This window comes from Podarcis melisellensis, assembly GCF_964234715.1.
Source record: "Podarcis melisellensis genome assembly, chromosome: 1".
Lineage (NCBI taxonomy): Eukaryota > Metazoa > Chordata > Lepidosauria > Squamata > Lacertidae > Podarcis > Podarcis melisellensis.
The window spans coordinates 41,872,303-41,897,019 of NC_138528.1; the positions used below are offsets into that span (position 1 = coordinate 41,872,303).

The 24,717-nt window shown below is 42.9% G+C and overlaps 2 protein-coding genes and 1 long non-coding RNA gene across 4 annotated transcripts in view; 2 read left to right on the forward strand and 1 right to left on the reverse strand.

The window, feature by feature from the left end:
* BAHD1 (bromo adjacent homology domain containing 1) overlaps window positions 1-4,941 on the forward strand; it is a 68,265-nt gene extending 63,324 nt beyond the window's left edge. The window contains exons 7-8 of one of the 2 annotated variants that reach the window (XR_014162574.1): window positions 1,497-4,079; window positions 4,116-4,941. Coding sequence is in view for 1 of the 2 variants with exons in the window: in XM_081886593.1 (XP_081742719.1) it covers window positions 1,497-1,686 (190 nt within the window). In the remaining variant the exon portion in view is untranslated. Of the gene's footprint in view, window positions 1-1,496 lie in introns of both variants that reach the window. The other variant, XM_081886593.1, reaches the window with a different exon arrangement.
* LOC309356018 (prolactin-releasing peptide receptor-like) overlaps window positions 1-24,717 on the reverse strand; it is a 247,944-nt gene that overhangs the window by 159,358 nt on the left and 63,869 nt on the right. The gene's annotated exons all lie outside the window — the stretch shown is intronic.
* LOC309356603 overlaps window positions 1-24,717 on the forward strand; it is a 187,516-nt gene that overhangs the window by 84,801 nt on the left and 77,998 nt on the right. The window lies entirely within an intron of this gene.

Consider the following 24,717-nt stretch of genomic DNA (forward strand, 5'->3'; position numbering starts at 1 on the left):
GGAGTACAGTGGACGCTTGGGTTGCGAACGTGATCTGTGCGGGAGGCACATTCGCAACCCGCAGCGCCGCGTCTGTGCACGCGCAGGTTGTGATTCGGCGCCTCTGCGCATGCTTAACCGCCGAAACCCGGAAGTAACCCGTTCTGGTACTTCCGGGTTTCGGTGTGTCTTTAACCCAAAAACACACAACCTGAAGCGTCTGTAACCTGAGGTATGACTGTACAACTGTGGTACCTTGGTAGTTGTACGGCTTGGCTCCTGAACAAATCAGCTCCCGAACGCCACAACCCCAGAAATGAGTGTTCCAGTGTGCGAACATTTTTCGGAAGTGCTACTTCCGCGGCTTCCAATTGAGTGCAGAAAGCTCCTGCAGCCAATCGGAAGCCACACCTTGGAAGTTGAACCGTTTCAGGAGTCGAACGGACTCCCAGAACAGATTAACTTCAAGAACCAAGGTACCACTGTATAATTTTTAAAAATCAGATTGGGTTAAAACTGGTTTGTTTGTTTGTTTATTCATTTTATTTATTCATATAAATTATTTCTATACCATGATTCATAAATAGTATCAGAGCAGCTTACAACAATATATACATAAAACCATACCAAAAGCCACATATAAAAAAATCTTAATTGAGAAATAAGCTAACTATTGTGGGAAGATATATTCTTAATTGCCAGCATAACCCTAGTGGGGTTAAAATATTGAAATAGAAGGCATCTGCTGAATCTGTTTGCAGAGTTTTCAACAAGACTCGGTCCATGACACCAACGGCTCAGTTACTTGTTGTTGTTAAATGAGCCTTGCGAACTTGGGAAACAACCAGCAATGCTTCTGCTGATGATTTCAGTGATTGAGCTGGAAGAGAAGTGTTCAAGTGTCCCTAAGCTACCTAGGACCTCAGGTGTTCAGGGCCTTGTAAATTAGTACCAGGACCTTGAACCTGGCTCAGTAGTAGATGGGCAGGTGCCCCCATGAGCAGTCCGGCTGCCACAGTCTGCTCCAGTTGGAGCTTCCAAGGGCAGCCCCACATAATGCACTGCAGTAGTCCAGTCTATGCTTATACAAACTCAGCACACAAATGATATGGATTCAACAGTGCAAGAGCAGAGAGAAGCTTCCACTGATCATCCACAGTCCAATTGCTGTGTAAGCGAGTGAATCCCGCCCCCCCCCCAGTCACCCTTGTCAACAGAACATGTGGGGAGTTTTTCTTTGGATTTCAACATGGCTGGGGTGGAGCAGAGCAGTCGGTAGGGCCACATTACTATACATTTCTTCCATGTGTTTTCTCTGAGGTCTTATCAGTGCATCATGGGCCTTCATGGCCCTCCTCTCATTTTTCTGGCAGATTCAAAATGGGAAGATCACTATAACCAACGCCAGAGTCTTTGTTTTGCTTGCCCTTTAGAAAGGCTCAACTAGACATTTATTCTGTTCTAGATGAATTTAATAATGCTAAAAATTTAGTATTATTATTTTTTTTACTTTGCAGATTTTGTGCCTTGGCAAAGCGTCGAGTGGAGGGGATCCCGGGCAAGAAAGCCGTGATGGTTCCTCCGTCGGAAGAGTATTCCACCCCTGCCCATCGCAAGGTGCCAGAGGACACTGACCCCGAGTTGGTTTTCCTCTGCCGCCACGTCTACGACTTCCGGCATGGGCGCATCTTGAAGAATCCGCAGTAGCCGAGCTCTGCAGCTCCGTGGGGTTGACAAGTGGTGGCAGCTGGAGAGCCCGAGGGCAGCCTGACCTCCTTGCCGGCACGTGCTGTGGTGGAGCCCTGCCCTCGGGCACAGGAGGGGATGCCCAAGCACTCTATCCTCTGCGTTTGGGGAGCAGATTTCCTGCCGAGGCAGATGTTCAAAGCACAGCACTTCATATAAAGAGCATAAATGGAAATATATATCTATAGAGAAATGTGTGTGTGTGTATATAGATATAGGTACTTGCTTCTGTAAATCTATATCTATATATATATGTACAATGAGCATCTTATAAGGGAGGGAGGGAGGGAGGGGGGAGGGGAAAGGGCGGGGTGGTCCAGGGGATAAAAGCCAGTATAAACTGAATCCAGAGCCAGTCTTGGTGGGGATGGTTAGAGCATACAGAAGGGGAACGAGTGCCGAAGAGAGCCGAGCTGCCGTGGGCCCTTGATCTCGCGTCCTCGATATGAAGGCTGAGGCAGAGATCCTTCTGATCAGTGTCATACTTGAGGTTGGAGAAGCACCCCTGTTTGGGAGACGCTTACGTGCTGCGTGTCCTTGCCACATGCTGAACATGTTTTGATTTGGTAAGGGGAGGAGGACCACACTTGCTTTCTGGGGTTGTCCAGTCCGTTGTTTTCTTTCCTGACTGGCTTTGAGCTTCACCTCCAAAGCAGGAAGTGGGAAAGATGCGATGGGATTACTTCAGACCGTTATGAAAAGCTGCGTAGATTTAATACACACACACACACACACACACACACACACACACGAGAAAACAGGGTCCAACCTTAAGGATCACTGCTTCAGAAGTGGGCAAGCACCTGAACAGCTCCCAGAGCTTAATTGACAGCTGCTACAAAACCGATACCTTCCCTCCAGATGTTTGGAGAGGCATCCCTTCTGCTGGTTGAAAGAGTGGATATTCTTTCCCATCCCGATTCCATTTTCTTTGCTCTTATTTCCAGCCCTTGTAGAACCTGGATTTGCACACTCCAGCGTACTCGGGGAGGGCTTAAAAGCCAGAGTTAGCAAGGACATTGTACCGCTTGAACTGCATTCTTTTCGAAACAGGCATCCTAACTTGACCAGCCTGGTCTGCTTTTGCCTGCCTACCTCTCTCCTCTCCCAAACACCTCCCCACCCCCCCCCCAAAAATCTCCTCTTAACACTGACATCTGAGCATGCCCACCAAGGCGAGACTCTTTGGCTCCCAAAAGGAACTGACCAATGAGAGGTTTGCATTTTGGAGAGAGAGAAAAAAACTTGCTACCTGATTCCTACGGATACTTCTGCCTCTTGCCTTACATGTATAGGTGTTAGAAAGAAAGAAAAAAACTACTTTAGTTTTGGCTTTAACACGAAGCTATTTCAGTTAATTCTAAAAGCAAACCAAAGGACAGCGTACGAAGAGCCCGCTGAACCGGTCACACAAAGCTGGGATTCCATTTGTAGATTGCACTAATTCTAAAGAATGAGAATTAACACTGGATCAGTCAATGTGCTTGCTGATGGCCAGAGTCGCTCACCCGAATGAGGCACCTGTGGTGGTTACTTTTTGGGTGTGTGTGTTGCGGGGGGGGGAGTGTTCTGAACTAGTGTTATACAATGATAGAAACGTTCCTACGGCTTTAATATTGTCGTCTTTTTTCAAGTAGAAGTAGTACTTGCCCACAGGCTGGAATGGAGTCTCGTCCCCTGGGCTCTCTCTGCCTGCCTGGCCCGGAGGAAGTAGCCCTGCCATGTTCAATTCCTTGTGCCATGAGCACGAGTGGAGATCTGCAGATTTTGCTCATCATACCAAAGATGGGAAAGTGATGGGGAGGAGAGAGAGGTTGAGAAGGTCAAAGCAAGAGATGGTTGGTTATACCTCAAGGTCACGAGGAGACGATTCCTACTGTGTTTTAGTAGGGAAAGGATTTGCTCCCTGCCGTTACGGAGGAAATCCCCACCCTAATTCTGAGCAAGAATCTGTGGCTGATCCAAGCTGGCTAGTGCCAAAGTAATGGCTTTATTTCCCCCCATAACCATTGCTTGGGCATGTCAGGGGGCTGTTGGGAGTTGCTGGTGCTACAAAGCACACCTTGTCATAGCACAGGAATGGAACAGAAGTTTCCGTTTGATACTTCCCTCAAGCAGGCGAGAGAGCCTGACCATGAGGGAGGCTCAGATTGGATGGAAGGAAGGGTAGGGCTGGCATCACTCTTTTCAGTTTCAAGGTATGCAGGGGTGGTTTGGGAGCAATACTGTGGGTTCCGTAGTTGCTGCCTGTTCTTCCATTTGCCTGGTTGAAGAGGGAATTGTAGGGGAACGAGAATGACTGGAATAGGGAATGTTCCCAGAATGATATGGGTAAAGTGTGTGTGTGTGTGTGTGTGTGTGTGTGTGTGTGTGTGTGTGTGTGTTAGGAGTTGAGTAGTCTGATCTATGCAGAATCAGATTTGGGGTTCCTTTCTCTGCCCCTGTAATTGGGGGTAGGGGGAAGAAACCACGTTGCTAGGTATCCTCTTTTTCCAGGGAGGGGGGGAAATAGTAGTGTTGTTCATGGTATAGTGAAGGGAATCCTCACAGCTTTTGATTGGAGACTCATGTTCAGGGTGCTACTGCCCTGTAAAAAGAGCTTTTGGGAAAACTGAGAAACCAGACTCATTTCCTGACAAAGCTGATGTCTGCTACTGCTTCCTCCTCCTCCTTCGTCCTGCCTCCAATCCAGGCAGGAACAAAGAAAACAAACTCACACAATTGTACAAAAGGAAAGAAATTGTATATCTGCCCAGGTTCGGGGGTGGGCTAGAAGCCCCCTATCTGGAGAGGAGAACCCCTAACCCTTCCGTGCTTCTGATATTGTCAGAATCTACTTCAGGCCAAGAAATATTGTTTAAAGACTTGTGTGGTTGTTTTATGCTGTTTTGCGGGCAGCATGTAAATGATTTGAAATGTCTTATCTGAAATGAAAATATTTCATGCTTTTTTAATCTATTAGATATGGAAATATTTTTGAAACTGAAAATGCAGTCAGTAGAATTTAAATTGAAATGTAATACATGTAAAATATATTTTAGTTGATAATTTTGTAAAATGCACTTTTTTGTGTCTCTTCCCTTGTTTCCCAGATCTGTATTTCAGTGTTTACAGATGGAATGAGAGCATTCCCTATACCCTCCTTCTGTGAAAAAGATATATTAGAAGTAATTCTTAAAAATAAATTTGAGAAATTGTATTGATTTAGAAAACAAAGCTCAAATGTAGTTTTTTCTTGCCTGTGTTTATTCTGTTGATGGGGGTCTACTTGGTAACAGTAAAGGCCATGGAATGTATTTTCTTAGTCTCATGGTGGTTCACAAAGGCATGTCAAATTCCAGTATTTATTTAGAAAAAAATATTTATAGACAGCTGTATCATAAAACTGTGCCACAGCACTTTACAGTCGTATAAAAACCAAACCAAACAATAACTTCATAAAAAGTTAAAAACAAGTAAAAGCAAAAAGAAATTAAAATCAAACATCAATAGACTATTGTAAAGTGGTGTTAATTTTGTTTTCAGCAAACGTTTAGAGTTTGGCACAGTAATGAGGCTATTATCGGATTGTAATTGGAGACTAAAAAAAATATTATTAAAAAAAAGAATTTACAGGAAACCTCCCCCCAAAAAGTTTGGCACAGAAGACTCCTGCTGAATACAAGGTACATCTATTCCTAAACTCATAAAATGCAGCATCTCATAAATATTAGAATGTAAGAAGAATCCTCTTGGATTAGACCAAACTCCTGTCCAGTCCAGCATCTTGTAACCTGCAATGGGTAACCAGATATCTACAGAAGGCCCACAATCTGGGAGTGAGGACAATGGTCTTCTCCTACTGTTGCTACTCGACAACTGGTATTCAGAGACAGTGCCTCTGTTCCTAAAGACAACAAACCACTTTCCCTAAGATTGGAGATTGCATGGGCCCAGGCAACTTTCCCTAGAGAGGGCTTTCCATAAGGAGAATGCCACATCAAAAAAAGGCCCCAATCCTCATGATGCCTCACCTAACTTTCTGTTTCGAAGTCACTTTCAGGCTGGCCATCTGTGATAACCTGCACACATAGGGAGAGTTTGTTGGGATCAGAGTGTCTTTCACTGGCACTTAAGAAGTAGATATGGTGCTCTATATCAGTAAAGTAGTATATCCACCTGAGGACATCCACTTGTGGCATCTACATGGGAAGAGGGCATACCGGAAAACAGGAGGAATGGCCCACCGCCATGGCTTCTTCCTTTCCAAGTGACAATGTGTGAATGTTGCATTTGTACTTGTAGTGCTGGAAAACATTTCTGGCCTTGGGGGGCACCTCACAAGTATCGCTCTTGCCAGATGGGGCCTGGGGAGGGGATAGCTAAAGGGAAGCAAGCGAACTACTCTTGCAACCTGAAAATAGGAAGAGAAATTGCGCTGGGAGCATGTTAGGTGTACTGTGGAAGCCTATTCTTCCTGAAGGACCCTTTTAAGATGCAAGGAGACTGACCCCTTCAGATCAAGTCCACCTGCCCTCCACAATTATCTTTTCATAATTAAATGAGTACTAGAGCTGGGGGGCTGTGGAGTTCGAAGAACTCCTCTCCCTCCTTCCTAACTTAATTTCCATCCCCTCCCTTTGAAAGGTCCACAAGTTCTAACTTGTTGCAGAAAATCCCCACCTCATTCGAAATGCTTAAGGCTCACAGAGAACAACAGCAACTCAACTGCATTCCAGCCAGGTCAATAAATTACATTGAAATATGTGGTGTTAGACTGTGATGTCGACCTGGGATTTAGCTCCGTTTGTACCCTGTTGTGGGAAGGCCTCTGCCTGTGAGGGGCTGTAAAAGAGGAAGAGTCCTAGCTTCTTTCCCAGAGCAACCCAGAGATGACTCAGCATTAAAAGAGCTTCACTCCTGCTGCTCATTGTGGGTATTTTTCTTTTCCTCTTCAACTCGGATGGCCCTTATTCTGGAGACCCCCACTCAGTGGTGTTTCCGTTAACAGAAGGGGGAGTGCCTTTTGTCACACAGAGTTAACAGTGACAGAGTGTACAAGTGCAAAGTGATGCCAGAAATATTCATGTGTGGAACTGAACTTGGAGCCGCTGCTTCCCTGTGCAGCTTTTGGACACGAATGCAAGCAGAGGGAAGGTAGTTGTTTTGATTTTCCTCACCTGGTGAGTTTGGAAGTTAGAGACCCTTCAGAGATGTGCAGTTAAGTGGTAAGTAAGTGCCATCTGCTGGCAGACTGGCGTGCTTCCCAAGTTGCCAAACCGTGAGCCGAAGGAGACAATGGATTGGTCAAGCTGCTCTTAATGTTTCCATCTAAGACAAACCAATTCTCCAAGTCCTTGTTCTTAGATTTGTGACAGTGCAATGCAAGAAAATATTTGGAAGTGGTCTCTGAATGATGGATGCTGCAGTTGGCTGATGGGCAGAGGAAACAACCCTTCCAGGTCTACACTTCTATGATTTTATGACCACCTGGTTAGATGTGCCCAATTCAGTATTCGTCAAACTCAACACAGCCTGTCAGTCATGAATGATGGCCACCGAGGACAAAATAATCCTCCCACCTTTGTACTTTGCCTGGGACTGTAAAAATAGAGTTGTCAAGCACCTGAATGGCTTGATCTACAACTGTATAGCATATATCGTGGGCCCCAGTTTCTTCATATTAACTGGCCATTCAGGAAAGGTCAGGTACCACTGATTCTCCCACGCTGCCAGCCTAAGGAGATGGCGTCCTGCTAATTTTTGTGAACGACTGTACATAAAGTACTAAAAGCAGGATTAGGAGTGGGCCTTTCCTTATCTGCAGAGCTGTAACGAGAGGGCAAAATGCATGAAATATTTGCTTACATTTTGCTGGCAGTTTTAATATGGCTAATTGTGAGTGACAGTAATTGCACCCGAAATTACCCCAATTGAGTGTTGGAAGTAATTGTGGCTGTCATATTAAAATGATAGAATACCAATCCAATTAAATGGATTTTCCTATTGCTTTGGGTCCATTAAAATGATTGTACTGATAAATGAGACATGGACAAAGTGGTTGTATGCTACTGTAAATCTGGTTTAATTAAGAGACATAGAAAGAAGCCCCGAAAGAGTCGAGGATGCGTGTTTTAATCCATGTGGGAATATGTTGTTCATCATTACATATATTCACATGTCTAATATGGGGGGGGGGGTTACATTTGATATTTTAATATTGTTTTTGATACCATTTAAGATTCAGTATTGCCTGGAGTGGCTATTTACACATTGCCTAAAATGAAGAAACACAAAAGGAAAACAAAAGAGAAAGTCATTTTCCATAAAATCTGCATGTGTTAATTTATATAGAAAGATGCAAAATTAGAAATAATGACTACAGTTTAAATAGAAACACACAACAGCTTGCTATTGTGGGGAAGACTTGTGACCAGGTGACCTGGTCAGTCTGAGTGTGGCTGGGCAATGCCAAGGTCCCTTCTGATCTCTGTTCTTAGGGTTCTTTATGTGGGATAACCAGCCTCATATAATCAACTTGCTTAAGTCTAATTAATGCATGAGGGGGTTAATACCATAGAGTAAGCTGTCCTGCCAGGCTTAGCTATGTCACTTCCCTTGGAAGGAAATAAGCACTCAAGCCTACTGCTTGCCCACCCCCCAGTCTACCTGAGAAACTCAGCGTGTGAAGAGGTTTCTGCTGGTTGCTCCAGCTCAACCGCATGGCTCTCACAAGCCACTCTTGATTAATCTAGGAACTTTTGCCACTTAGTAACTAAGCTATGTATTACTGACTGATGAAAAGCACATGAACCAGACCTTTGAAGAATTTGTAAATAAATCAATTTCTAACTTATCAAAAGTGTAGTCTTTTCCTATGCCGGAGTAGGAGGGAAACTTGGAAGGGCATATTTTAAAGGTCAAGCAGCCTATATTTCCAAGCTTTGCTTTGCTGCATATTTTGTAACTTAAAATCTCTGCTGAGGTTCTTTCACCAAAGAGTACTTGCCCCAAACCTGGATCTTAGCACCTAGTGAATTCTCGTTGTATATTTTTCTTTTGCACCAACACTTTAAACCACTGGCTACCCTGGTTGTCCACAGTTTTGTGTTCTGTTTTGTTTTGTTTTTACTGTTCTTATTTTTTTAGCCACACTGGAGGTCCTTTCTGGCTCTGAAAGAGCATACATAATGTAGATAAATCTTACTCAGCATACTAAGGGTTATTTCTAAGAGATCTCGGTCAGCCAGTCTTCGTGCAGCCACAAAAGGGGCAAACACACTTTTGCTTTTAAATCACCTGAAAGGATAACATTCTGCCACTGCAATTGGTATCCAGTGGCTGTTTTCAGCCTTTTCTATAACAAACACCATGTTTACGAATCAATAATTATGCAAGCGAACACTTCAAAGCCTTTTGAACAAATCCAGGCACTTGACTTCAGGGCAAACATAATAGTACTTGCAATTCTTTTCATTTTGTTCGTTTCACATGAAATTGCAGCACCATCACCATGAAAAGAGCAAATCTTCTGCTTGGAATAAACATCCTCATATAATAATGGAAAAAAACACACGCTTCGCAGTGACTAGGCCAGACATTTCAAAAGGCCTTGCAAGAAGCAAGCAGGATTCTGGCATTTTGCCCTGGTGTGTGAACAACACCCAAATGGCATGATAAAACATTTCCCAAACAGAAATCTCCAAATAAGTTGTGTCAAGCATCTGAGGTCAAAGGGATAGATCCTTCCTTTGCTGTGAGGAATTCTGAAGATCCCAATTCATGTGAGGAGACAGACTAGGACCCCCCACCCCCCACATTAAAATAGAACTAGCATTAACTATAAAACGCTTTGAACTGTATTAAGATCATTTTACGTTGCCATGGCTCAGGATTCTGAAAGTCTTTGATCCTATGGCAGCATGTAATCTTAAAATAATCCAGCCTGGAAGGAAATTTCACCATACAGGACATGGGTCTTCCTAATAAGTCGATGTGTTTAGGATAGTAGTTCCAATCCAGTTCAGCCAACTGGTGGCTTAGAATTTAAGAGGCTGCCATGAGGCAAAGTAAGGTAGAAGACAGACAAATCTGAACCAACATATCTCCCATTCATCGTGTCAAGAAAAGCTGTTGTTGTTTCAAGTACCGTATTTTTTGCTCTATAAGACTCACTTTTTCCCTCTTAAAAAGTAAGGGGAAATGTGTGTGTGTCTTATGGAGCGAATGCAGGCTGCATAGCTATCACAGAAGCCAGAATAGCAAGAGGGATTGCTGCTTTCACTGCGCAGTGAGCCCTCTTGCTGTTCTGGCTTCTGAGATTCAGAATTTTTCCCCCCTTGTTTTCCTCCTCCAAAAACTAGGTGCGTCTTGTGGTCTGGTGCGTCTTATAGAGTGAAAAATACGGTATGTTTAATTGGAAAAGATTGCAAAGTAGTTCACAAGGACAAGCAGACCACAGCACCAAATAACAGAGGGTGAGATCCAGTTACATCCACCCACTTGTACAAAAGGCACTCCACTAGCACAAGATAACTTCTGGGCTCTCCCCTCCAGTCTCCAAACACATGTATCAGAATCTGCTCCAAGCGGTTCCCTCTAACCTTTTGGAGCAGATTTTGGGGATGTGTTGGGGGGCTGGAGGAGGAGAAGCCTATAGTGCTACTCAGTCTGCTCACAATGCTTTGGCTCTCACCCTTGCACAGTAGATAAAATGGGGGGGCGCATAATACAGGATTCCGCTGGCTCAATATCCACATTAATTCCAAACCCACTTACACACACACCTCAATCTATGCCTGCACATTCAAAACACAAGTATACTCTCCCATACTATTAGCGATTATTGTTCCTTTCAATCCGTGGCATACATAAAAAGGCCATATTGCAGCATCAGCAGCCTAATGCTATGAGGTTAATACCAAACGTAATCTAAGATTGCACCAACCAGTAATAATAATAATTCCCATGAGACTGAACCCCCTATACTAATTTAGAGGAGGAAGGAGGAACTGAGCTGCTCTTGGAATCTTCCACCAATGGCATTGATATAACTTAGTCACACCCAAAAGCATTTTTGTTGTTGTTTAGTTGTTTAGTCATGTCTGACTCTTCGTCACCCCATGGACCAGAGCATGCTAGGCACTCCTGTCTTCCACTGCCTCTCGCAGTTTGGTCAAACTCATGTTTGTAGCTTCGAGAACACTGTCCAACCATCTCGTCCTCTGCCGTCCCCTTCTCCTTGTGCCCTCCATCTTTCCCAACATCAGGGTCTTTTCCAGGGAGTCTTCTCTTCTTATGAGGTGGCCAAAGTATTGGAGCCTCAGCTACAACGTGCCATTCTTCAGCTGTAGCACAGAACATCCAGAGAGCATCTGGCTGGTGTGCGAAATTTTATCAAATAGTGCTTACAACAGAGGAAGGATGCATTAGCTTGTAGCCCATGTTGCTATAGCAATGAAGTGGCTTGTTCCTAGTTTCTGCTCTCTGGTGAAGACATTAATCCATTTTGAAGAGGAAAGGATATGTAATGAAGGGAAGTAGATTTACGAGGTTTTTATTTTAATGATGCCCAGTGAAAGTGCAATTTATTCTTCAGTTTTATGCTTTAATACCTCCAGGTTAAAGACCCTCCGCTCGTGAGATGCCAGTTAAAACAGCCACTCAAAGGAAGGCACTGTACAATATACACAGGCACATCCAGTTTAAAGTTTCAAAGTAACTATCTACATGCAAAGTGGTGTCAGGCTTTTAAAAGCTTGTCTGCTGCAATTATTTGTTTCCATCTATTCCATAATGCAAGACTCTGGTTTTTAGCCAGGCTATAGTTGTCACCTTTACTTTCATGTTGATTTTCATATCACAAGTACACCACCTATCAGCACCTATCTTTGCTACCTTTTGAGATGTCAAAGGATGTGCAGCCAGCTAAATATATAGATATTTTTAAAAGCAACACTTCAAATCTGAGGCCATCAGAAGTGGGCTTTTTATGTGTCTCTCTCCAAGAGACCTCCCTTGCCATTGGCTGCATTGCACTGTGGTGACATCACAGAAGCATGGAGCAAACAAAATGAAGGGGAAATGTAAAGAAAGTCCAAAGAGGACGTGATGAGAACAGGAGTGCAGGAAGCAGCAAAGACGCTAGGAAATAGATGGCAATGAGATTGTTAAAAGGGGCCTGGAAGAACAAGGCTGGGAAATGCTTGTCTGTCATCCGCTTTCCCCCTGGAAATCAGAAATTGAAATAATTCAAATATAGTGCCCTTTTACAAGCGTCACGTTGCCTATATGTTGTTTTAACTGTACTGTGATTTTACATCGCAATCCTCCCTGAGATTGTATATGATGGAGAGAAATCGAATCAGTTAATTAAATAAATGATTATATGCTGCCAAACTTTGCACAGATGTAGTACTCCTATACACTCATGAGGGTGCTGTGGGCTTTTTCAGGGATGGCCCAGCCGTTTGACAAAGTGAGACGGGGGCTTCAGCTGTCAGATGCTGGTGCCATGGAGTGTGTGCCACAACTAGCCTTCTGCCCCTATCTTTGTTCATGGCTTAAATGAAATTGTGCCCAGGGGCATCTATGGTGGGGCAATTGGGCTCACCCCTATGAACCATAATCCCCATATTCCAAATTAAATGGGAGGGGAGTGCAAGCTGCTACTTGGATAAGGATGACATTGTGTAGATGATACAAAAAAAAAGTGCACTCATGGGATGCCTTGAACCACCTTTAAACTGCTGTGTGAAAACACTCTAAATGTCTGCTAAGGTAATAAACAGACTATAAAGATTTTCTGCACTTTCCCGCTCTTTAAGCAGATGACTTTCCTTTCGCAACCAATCACACCTTACATAAATACCTCAGTATATTCCTCCCATTTCTGTTCCATAACCCCACAGTACTAGGTTCTTGGTTTTTTTAATCTTGAGGGCTATTGAAATATATTTTAATGTCAAAATTGTCATTAAAATGTCAATTATAGCAGGGGATCTACCAGAACTATGCAAGGAAGCCAGTCAGATAAGTTAAGTTTTATTGGGAGATGATTGCTATGAGTTAGGGGCAGGTAACAGCTGGCCTGGCCTGCTTTGGGGACTTTCCAAGAGGATTTGACTGGGAATGGTCTTAAACATATGGCAATGTAGTACACTTTCCATCAGCCAAACAGTTGGGGAAGGGCTGTTGTTCAGCGGCAAGGCATTATTTTGTATGCAATAGAGTTAAATTCCAGACACTTCCAAGTAGGGCTGTGGAGGAAATTCCACCTGAAACCCTAAAGAGCCACTGATGTCAGTCAGTGCCATAGGCAACAATGAGATAGCTGACCCTAGGTTTGATTTGGAATAAGGCACCTTCCTATGTTTCTCTGAGATCAGACTTCATTCTGAAATGTAAAGTGTGTCAATTCAGAAACTGAGCGGTTCTGACTGTGTAGACACAGAGTGGTTTTACAAATCTGCTTTTCTAGAGAACTCTGGGAATTGTAGTTCTGTGAGGGGAATAAGGATCTCCTAGCAACTCTCAGAACCCTTAACAAACTACAGCTCCCAGAATTCTTTGGGGGAAGTCATGACTTTTAAAATTTGTGTGAAGCTGCTTTAAATGTAGTATAGTAGTAGTAGTAGTAGTAGAAGTAGAAGTAGTCGTAGTAGTAGTAGTAGTAGTAATGCAGAGGAAGCCCTAATGTTATTCCAGGGCATTGTGTGGGAGAATGGCAGTAGCCACAAAAATGTGAGGAATATGAGGTAGGGGCTGGGATCGTCCACAGCCGTATTTTTATTTGGGTAGGTGATGGACACACGCTGGGTCAGCCTTTTCTTAACCCGACAACCAGTGAGCTCTGGTCAGACCAACAGCCAATCAGAAGAGAGAAGCTGGAATTTAAGTGAGCTGTTGACAGTTTAACAGTCAGATAAGGGCTGCCTTGGTTAGAGATAGGGGATTGGCTAGATGGGGAGAGGGACTTTCTAAGTGGGATGATGGGGGGGATCTTTGGCTACCCGAGTGGGTAGTAACTGTCAGTGTGGGCACTTAGGGTTTGAACTATCTGAGTGGGGTTAGCTAGGGAGAGCAACCCACCTTTGAGTCCCTGGGAGAAAGTTAAATTCTAGAAGGGACTGAGTGGGTGTTACTGGTTAGATGCAGGGGTCAGCAAACTTTTTCAGCAGGGGGCCAGTCCACTGTCCCTCAGACCTTGTGGGGGGGCAGACTATATTTTTTTTGGGGGGGGAATGAACAAATTCCTATGCCCCACAAATAACCCAGAGATGCGTTTTAAATAAAAGAACACATTCTACTCAGGTAAAAACACGCTGATTCCCGGACCGTCTGTGGGCCAGATTTAGAAGGTGATTGGGCCTGATCTGGGCCCCAGGCCATAGTTTGCCTATCCATGGGTTAGAGCACTGGTAACCATTTTAGGTGGGGAAAATCTACCTGAGACTTGTTCAATAAAGAGTGCTGTTTAAAGGTTTCTCTGAAAAAGTGTGTGCTTTAAACTAAGTTTCGTGTTTCCTTATGAAACCATCAAAAGTTAAATCTCTCACAGATTTTAATTAAACATACCATTTTGTTCCAGAAGTGCCTCCTCATGCTTTGAACCTCTGGGTGGGGAGTAAATGGACACTGGGCAGTCTTTACAGAAATATAATATGTTGCTGCTGTGAAGTCATAAATGTTTCCACAAATGTTTTAGTCTAGACCTCTAGAGAGAGTTTTAGCTATTAGCAAACTCAAACCCAGCACCCTTCTTTAGTGAGGATATCTGTCACAGTGTGGGTTCGCAGGGAGTGGAGGAAACATCTTAGATTATTGCAATGTGTTATACGTGGGGCTGCCTCTGAAGATGGCTCCAAAACTTCATCTGGTGCAGAATTTGGCAGCTAGGTTACTCACCGGGGCAAGAAGGTTTGCTTATATTACTCTGATCCTGGCCCGACCGCACTGCCAGTCAATTAGTTTCCAGGCCCAATTCTAAGTGCTGGTTTTGACCTATGAAGTCTTAAATCAGGGGTTGGCAAGATTTATCTTGCCTGGGCCAGATCGGTCCCACGGAGATCCGTCTGCAGTGCATGTGAGCAATTTTCTGCATCTGCACAGACGTGATTTCCGGTGCTGCGGAAGCGAGTCCCCGTGCTGCGCTGTGCCAGTTTAGTGCAGCGCATGAGTGGGCAACTCAGCTTGGGGGTGGCTTGGGGGCTGGTCAAACGACCTCTGTGGGCCACTTCCGGCCCATGGGCCTTAGGTTGTTGACCCCTGCCTTAAATGGTTCAAGACTGCAGTACCTCAAGAACTGCCTCTCTCCATATGAACCAACCCAGATCTTGCAGTCATCCCCTAAGGCTTTTCTTTGTGTGTCTCCCCCATAAGAGGTCCCAGAGGGTGGCAACACAAGAACAGGCCTTCTCTGCAGTGTTTCCCTGTTTGCAGAATGCTCTCCCCAGGGAAGCTCACTTGGCACCTTCATTATCATTCAATGTCCTTTTAAATGTGGTGGGGGTAGGGGCTATTGGTTTGTCTTGTTTTTTATTATGTTTTTTGTGTCTTTATTTTGTATTCTTATGCTGTGAACCACTCTGGGATTTTCAGATGAAGGATGGTATGTATGCAGGCATGACAAGTTAATAAAATAAGTAAATCAATAAATAAATTTATAAGGGAGGAGAACATGTTCTGAGAAAAATTTGCTCGTTTCTAGTAAGGACCTCTCTATTGCTTACGTTATACAGCTGAAAAGTGTCATGCCTGCTGATTGTTCTGTATAAATAATAATTTCTTTTGCCGGCAGTTACAAATAGCAGAAGCTTTATGAAGAGCTATTATACTCCAAGGCATATTGCCTAAAGTAGCTTTTGTAATAGCAACTGATTGGAGTGTTATCATCACCACTGGAGGCCTGTACATTGTGACGCTCCACCAGCTTCTATATATATTTTTTAAATGCTGTTGTTTGTCTCTCTTCAGTATTTTTTTGAAAATCACTCCCAAGGTAAATGTAGAAATGGAGATGAGCGATGAGAAAAGAACAGTAGGTTGCTGTGATCCAGCTTTCATTGCCTGCATAGCATGCAAAACTTTTCTTTCCCTTCCTAGAGAGAGTCTGTATATGTATACTTCCCACCAGGCAGGACAAACAGCAGGGACCTGTTGCTAATAGGAACCTGTGCCATCCCCCCCATGTTTGGCAGCAATTATGTCCAGTTCAAAAGTAATTGCTACAGGATGAGAGCACTTTAGCAATTAAAGGGCTGTATTTAGCACCTCACATTCCCTACAAGAAAGGCAGCTGAGGGGTGGCAATTTGTGTGGGAAATTGCAGTCAAATATAGCTAGCAATCTTAGCACTAGTTAATGCATGAAGGGGTTAAGACCATAGAATTATGTTCCTAGATGCCCCTCACTTGGAGGGAAGGCAGTTAAGTTCCCTCCTTTGTTCATTCTCCTTTTCACCCTGTGAACTCATCCAGATAGGATAGGCCTGAGCTGGCTCGCTACAAAACAGTAATATGGCTCAGCACCACACTGCCATGCAGTGGTGGCAATTAATCCTGCTTTACAGAGGACAGTTGTCTATTGGAAAGGCTGTCTGAAGACAGAGCTCTTTCTTTGAAGGGCTGTCTGATCCAGTTTCAGTTTAAAGATTGAGCAGGGACCATGAAGTTGCCCATCAACACTTCAGCACCTGGACAGCAGACTGAGCAGGCTGCCACATCACCTGCTCACAGTCTTTACTATTATGGTGAGATGTATGGTACTTCTATTTAAATTCTAGTACTGTACCCTTCTTCCTGGCAATGTGTTTCCTCTTTTTTGGTGCTTAATAAACAGCCACCCTCTGCAGGGCTTGCTCAGACTCGCTTTTCTTTGAATGAGGTCACTAGAGGCTTGTTGGTGTTTTGTAAGATTTGGTTTGATTTGCAAACATACAGGTGCAGCGTAGGTAAAATCTTTCTGAGCTCCAGCTTATCTCTCTGACCCTCAGACTCTGTAGACCCTCAACAACTGCAGCTCTCTTCCCTTTTCACAAAACCAGCTGGGTGACCTTATGCCCAGAGAAGGTGAGGAGATGGAGGAGAAAAGAAATTCTCCCTTCTAGGAGGAGTTTCTGTTTCCTTTAGCCTTTGATATAGCCAATCCCCTTAGCAACAGGAGGATCCCGGGCAACTTGTCACCGCAGTGTATTTTTCTTTTCTTTTGTTCTGTTTTAATTAGATTTCTTTTTTTCCTTTTTTTAAATAAATTTTTATTGATTTTGACAACATAAAGAATTACAACATAACCAAGAAAAGACAAAGAAAAAACATACAAACAAACATACACGACTTCCCCAAACCTTCCCTTCACTGCACCCTTATTTTTTAAAATAGCTTTTAGCAATCCTTTCAATTCTAATAAAACAACTTTCTTTAAATTTTCTTAAGTTAAAACTTTAAAAGCTATAATTCTCTAATTTCATAACCCTTGACATCTTAACATTCCGAAATTTTACAAAAGTTCTTAAGATAAACTTTAAATTTTTTCCAGTCCTCTTCCACCGTCTCTCTCCTCTGGTCACGGATTCTGCCGGTCATCTCTGCTAGTCCCATAAATTCAATCACCTTAGTCTGCCATTCTTCCAGAGTAGGTAATTCTTGAGTCTGTTTTAATTAGATTTCTTACCTGCCCTTCATCACAAGGTCCCAGGGCAGGTTGCAATTCTTAGTGGCCACCCCAGTCTCTACTGAGTGGTGTGAAATTCCAGGGGTTTTCGCACTCAGCCAGGGTTTGTTTCCTTTGGGGAAAATGAGGTGCAGAAGAGGCTGTAGTGCCTTTTTGAAATATGGTTTATTCAACACCCATATTTACATCTGTGTCTGGATGGAGAGAGGGTTCCAAGCACCACATCTCAAGAGGGGCTTGCTCCCACAGTGGCACAACATTGGATTCAAAGGCAGACAAAACACCATCTCTGTGTCTCCTTCAACATAGCTTGTCCATCCATCAGCCCACGTGGCTTCTGGCCCTACCCTTCTCCCCCAAAGCCCTTGCTAAAAACGCAGCCCAAGTCTCATGTAAAAGGTACATTTTTTCCTGTGGTGACATCACACCCCCTTCCGAGACTGAATGTCCCACCTTTCAACATCATTGGGAGAACTTGGCACCCAGGAATTTTAGGAGATCCTTGCCTCCTGCAAACCAATAAATTATATCTGCCTGCTGGACATGTTTGAGGCCCACCCTCTCTCTTACAATCAAGAATCACCAAGTTGTTAGTCAGCAGGGAGGTTGGCAGGTTGGCAACCAATGATGCAACTTCCACTGAAGTGGCCTCAACCCAGGACCCCCCTGCCCAGCCTTGCTCAGATAAGCAGCAGCAGTGGCGTAGCAGGACAGGGAACCTGTGGGGGTGGGACAAGGTGCCCGCAGGGTGTGGCAGGGTGTGCCAGAATTCCCGTGCCCATGCCCTGTTCCATTCCGGTGCCCTGCAGACCTGCCTTGCTTTTAGGGGCAGTACAGAGCCTGCGGGCGCCCAAGTCACCATGTGAATCCCAGGAGAGATGCGTGGCTCAGGTGTGGTAAGTGCTATCCCCTTGATGTGGCACCCAGTGCCCCCCCAGCTACGCCTCGGAGCAGCAGCAATTACTGTGTTTCATGAGGGCAGCCCCACCCCAGCCCATGGGCTGCTAGTCTAGGGATGGAAGGGTCTGCCAGTTGTGGTTCTCTCAGTTTCTCATTTTTCCATTCTTCTGTTCAGCTCTTCACATTTCTGCAATGATTTGTTTGCTGGTCTTTTTTATCATAAAAATTTAGCAGCATTTTAGTGGGAATTTCCCCTGAAATGCCCCTGAAATTAGTAGGAATTTTTTACTAATATTTACAGTTTTGCAAGTTTTCTTAATATACCGGTAATGCATTTTAGTATGTTGTTTTAAACTAATATGTTCATTTTTATTCACATCTCGGCCTGATTTGTGCATGTTTGTAAATACAGTTTGGTTGGAGAACTGCATTGCAAAATTTAGGTAAGTGTGGATTTTGAAGGATGGCTGTGTTTTGTTTCTCATACTGTTTCAGAAAGTGCAAATTTGCCTTGAAATGTGAACTGAATTTAATTTCTCCCTCCTTCCCTAGTCATTGCAACACCCAAAGACCAATTTCAAGCCCACAACAGTATTTTCTACCTGCTTGCCAGCTGCCCTCACCAATTCCTTACCAAGTGTCTACCTTCAGCAGATCTGTTGGTCTGCACTTCTTAGAGAGGATTATCAAAAGAGGAGTATCAAAAGTTTTCTGCACTCCACACTGTTTCCCCATGAATTCCCCATTGTACACTTTTCAGAGGCCTATTTGCCTCAACACTCTGGCCATTTGATCCAATTTTCCTTTGTCTTTTCACACAGACTGCTGAGTCAATAATAATAAGCCACCTCTAATAAATATTATTTTTAATAATAATAATAATAATAATAATAATAAGCCACCTGAATTCCAGGCAAACTGTATGCATTGCCAAAATATTCCACTGCTAGAAAAATGAAAGAAATGAAGGTAGGAAAAATAGGTAGGATGAACATGCAGGAGGCCTCCTCGGTATTGGAGAAACGTGTTGCTTGGTAATTTGCTGGAGTGTTCCTTGTGTTGTTTATTCTGTTTTTAAATCCCAAAGAGGCTGCTTAGTAAGAAAGAGTGTTTTGTGGTTGTTGTATTTTAATTTTTAAAAGTATATATGGGGAAAAGCAGTGAAATGTCATTAATATCTTGGCAAGATTGCTGAGGCTTTTTTGTGAAGTGGAAGGACAATGGCAACAAAATAATAATGTGTCTGCATAGTGAAGTTCAGAGGAAGTGGCAGTCTAAAAAATAATAAATCTTTGAGGAAGTAGGCCTGCTATAAATATTTCTCATTCCTGGAAACTCAATTTGAAGTCCAGAAGTTAATGTACAACTTAAAATTAGGGAAGTGGCAATGGGGTGAGGACTGTCAAAGGATCATGAAGCCTTTCCTGTTTTTTAAAAACCTTCTCCTGATGAAACATGCAAAAGATAGCCACGGATTTGCGCTTTGCTATCACATACTCCCAATAAATAAACACAGTTCTTCACTGAGCTGAGTAGATGCAGCCTGTTCAGGGAATTCTGTTTCAAGCTAACCCATGTGCGCAGCACTGGGATCTGAAGGGAAGGCAAACAAATCCCAGTGAATGACTCACTGGGCTTATATTAATTCCAGCAGATAATCATCAGACCAGACTGATGCATCTGCAGGAAGGTCATAGAGAACGTACCCAGTTTTATTATTCCAAGGAACCCACTCATCTTTATCCAGAAGTTTCTTTTCAAATCCACGTGTCTGATCTTCCACCCTATTGGATATGCTTAGGGCAAGAGAAAAAGTGCTCCGACATGGCGCTTGAAAGCATGGACCTGTGCCTAGAAACGTGGCGCAAGAGGAAATTTGGCTGAGCCCTTAGTCACAACCACCTACAGTCCAGCCCTACTCAGTTGATGGAAGGCACTTCTTGCTACATAGAAGCATGACTTTTCAGGCATCAAACATGGATGTGTATTAATGGTTCTGCGTCTAGGCTTATAATGAAGGATGCAGGCTGAGTACTGAGTTGGGAATCATCCTGGTCCATTAAGGCCAATGAGGCATTTCCTCACCAAACTCAATCTGCCCTCAGCCAGCCTCCACCTGTCTGCCTCCTTTCTTTCAACTGGTTCAGGAGATGGTGCTGGTTGTTAGTAGATGGGAGAGAGGATGAACAGGAGTGGGAAGAACTCTATGGTCTCCATCTACTGTTGGCTTGCCTGCCTTTTCCCCTATCAGCCCCAGTGGGCACTAGATATCATTGAGATCGGTGCTTTCTGCACATTTAAATTTGCTCTAAGTTACCGTCTTCACACTTGTGACTCCCACATATCCAATGAAGTCTAGCTGACACCTGGCCAGATTTAGCTGAATTTCATGCCTAGGTATTTTTGGAGGGCAAATGCATTTAAGGCTTGCCTGGATGATTTTGTTTAAAACAACAACACATGAATGAACATTCACAAATGTTTCTAATGAAATCCTCTCCAGCAGGCAGTTGGGTTATATCATGACTAGACGACACAGTGCCTTCCATATGTTGATGGACCACAATCATCCCTGACAATTCGCCATGCTGGCTGGGACTGATGGGAATTGTAGTTTAACAATATCTGGGAGCACCATGTTGACCAGCTCCTAGCCTATATGATTGTACATAGTCACAGCCCACCTGTCTTCATCTAAAGACTGGTCTACATCTTACTTTATTCACATGGAGGGTTGCTTCACAGTGGCAACTTTCTAGCTTTTATGTCAAGCATGGCTTCTCGTGTGGCTTCTTCCCATGGCATGGGGAATTTCCATGGGTTGTATCCAGGGAAGTCAATGCACCCACAAAATGATTTCCTTTCAAGCAACTGAATGTCTCCTCTTCTGCCTCCTCCCCGCCCCCTCTCTCTCCGAAGTCTGCTCCAGAGGGTTGGGAAAACCCCCTAGAGTGGATTGGGGTTGTTGCATGCAGGAAGAGAGGGTGGGGAAGTTTCGCTGTGCAAGCAGAAGTGGTACTACAAGCATAATGACCCCATGCCAGGAAGAATCATGTGACAAGCGACACCAGATGTTACTGCCTACTTTTTTTTGAATTTTTTTATTTTCAATGCAGAATCATAACAAAAATTACAAACATTGAATCCAAAATAATACTATACAGACAAAAATCCCTGGAACATATAGGAAAAAAAACAGAAAAGGAAAAGGAAAAAAAAAAGCAAAGGAAACAAAACTAAACTAAACAAAAACGAAAAAGCACACATCTACAGAACAAAACCATATCATTACGTACATAAACACAAATTGACTTCCTTCCTTTGTTCTAAGACCTCAAAAAAATTACTCTTACTGTATTGTTGTGTCTAATTAGATTACTTCCACCTTGGTACTTTTTTTTTTACACCATTTTTCTTTTTCTTTAACCCTGTAAAGCATCATTCATTACATACCAATATACTAACTCCAGAACAATGTTTTTTCATATACTCTTTAGCACAACCCCATTCTTTTAATAATTTCTGGTCCGATTGTCCCCTTATATAAGCTGTGAGTCTTGCCAGATTTATGTATTCACAAAATTTAATTTGCCAATCTTTCACTGATGGAATTTTTCTGCCTTTCCAGTTTTTAGCTATAAGCATCCTGGCAGCTGTTGTTGCATAAAGGAATACTTTCCTTTGATTTTCGGGGATATCATTTGTAATTAAACCTAAAACGAATGCCTCCGGTTTTTTACTGAAAGATATTTTAAACATCTTTTTGAGTTCTTCATAGATTCCATTCCAGAATTGTTTAATAGGTCGGCATTCCCACCACATGTGAAACATTGTTCCTATTTCTTTTTTACATCTCCAACAGGTATTCGATTTTAATTTGTAAATTTTAGCCAATTTTACCGGAGTTAAGTACCATTGGTACACCATTTTCATAAAATTTTCTCTTATTGTATAACATGCTGTGAATTTAATATCATATTTCCATAATTTCTCCCATTGGTCCAGCCGAATTACATATCCTATATCACATGCCCATTTAATCATAACTTCTTTTACTTCTTCATCCTTTAATTCTTTTTCCTCCTACTGCCTACTTGTAGAGTGTTACCGTGCAGGACCACATGGCTAGGATCACAGGATGGTTGTGAAATACAAAGAGATTGGGCAGCTTGCATCTTTGTGCCAGTATCAGTGAAATTATTTCCATCTCAGAATTGGCAAGCTAAAAATCATACAATATGATTGTCAACAAATACAGAAATTCCAGATGGGCGCTATGCCATGGACACTGGGGAACTAGTTGGCATGGTAAAAGGTAAAGGTGAAGTACCCCTGGATGGTTAAGTCCAGTCAAAGGCGACTATGGGGTGTGGTGCTCATCTCTCTTCAGGCCAAGGAATCCAGTGTTTGTCCACAGACAGCTGTGGCCAGCATGACTAAACCGCTTCTGGCGCAATGGGACATCGTGACAAGTGCCAGAGCGCACAGAAATGCCGTTTACCTTCCTGCCGCTGCGGTACCTATTTATCTACTTGCACTGGTGTGCTTTTGAACTGCTAGGTTGGCAGTTGACATGGACAGGCCACCAAAGAGTCAGTCAGAGCTGTGTTTCCCCCTCTTTGGCTATTCTACCTGCAAAGAACATATGACTATGTCATAGTTCTGATGCATGCTATTTTTCTATGCTTTGGAGTTTAAAGCATTATGAATCTATATGTGAGCTTTTTGTGTTAGCTGCTAGCAAAACACAATTACACATCTGATGAAGCAGCTCCTGCAGCCTCTTGATGGGATGTTTTTCCTTGTCATTTAAGTCAGGCAATGAATGCATGGGCAGGAAGAAGCATTTTTATAATGGCATGTAATGAATGAGCAACTTACGTGAAGGCTAGCAGAGAACATCAACAGTTAATTATCAACCCAGCTAGAAGCCTAGTGAGCTCTCTTCTAGCGTGTGGTGAGTGGGGACCCTGTTGCAACTATTTCTTTAATAAAGATCAGGCTTACGAGCCGCTTTGCTTCTCAATATACTCTGGTTGGCCTATGTTATTTTCTCCTGCCAATAGGGAACCCACTTAAGGACTCTATATGGGCTCTGGAATACCCCATAAGGGAAAGGGAGCAGTTTTTCTTGTAACAAATTCCTTTTTTTAAAAAAAGATATTTATTAAAGTTTCAAAAGTTATATAAAAACAAAACAAAACAACAATACAAACAAACACAAACAGAAACAAGTATAATTTCAATCCCTTATTTTCATGTAACTTACTTCCCCGACTTCCTCATACCTCTCCTTTCTGTATTCCAATTTCTAATTATTAATTCAGCAAATCCTCTCCCTTATTTTTCATTTAATTTTTAGCCTTTCTTTTCTTTTTACTTAACCATTACAGCTGAAAACCACATAATTTCTAAACCAACGTCATTCTAACATTCATTAATTTTGCAATGTTTCTTAAGATAGTCCTTAAATTTCTTCCAATCTTCTTCCGCTGTCTCTCTTCCCTGGTCTCGGATTCTGCCAGTCATTTCTGCCAGTCCCATATAGTCTATCACCTTCATCTGCCATTCTTCCAAGGTGGGTAGATCTTGTGTCTTCCAATACTTTGCGATGAGTATTCTTGCTGCTGTTGTAGCATACATAAAGAATGTTCTATCCTTCTTTGGCACCAATTGGCTGACCATACCCAGGAGAAAGGCCTCTGGTTTCTTCAAGAAGGTATATTTAAATACCTTTTTCATTTCATTATATATCATTTCCCAGAAAGCCTTAATCTTTGGGCATGTCCACCAAAGGTGAAAGAATGTACCTTCAGTCTCTTTACATTTCCAACATTTATTATCAGTTAAGTGATAGATTTTTGCAAGCTTGACTGGGGTCATGTGCCACCTATAAATCATTTTCATAATATTCTCTCTTAGGGCATTACATGCCGTAAATTTCATACCGGTGGTCCACAACTTTTCCCAGTCAGCAAACATAATGTTATGACCAATATCTTGTGCCCACTTAATCATAGCTGATTTCACCGTTTCATCCTGCGTATTCCATTTCAACAGCAAGTTATACATTTTTGACAAATTCTTAGTATTGGGTTCTAACAATTCTGTTTCCAATTTTGATTTTTCCACCTGGAAACCAATTTTCCTGTCCAACTTGTAAGCTTCCATTATTTGATAATAGTGAAGCCAGTCTCGCACTTTATCTTTTAATTTCTCAAAACTCTGCAATTTTCTTATAACAAATTCCTGACTCTTCACAGAGCACAAGGTCCTGAAAGATTTGACCAACTCTATCCCTCTGGAAGCACCTCCAACATGGCGAAGAAGACAGAGACAAAAAGTTTCCTATGCAGAGCCCAAGCTTTGATGCTGAGTGCCCTTTTATAAGACAGGGAACTGAAACACAGTTCATGGGAATCCTATGCTGTCTCTGGCCTGAAA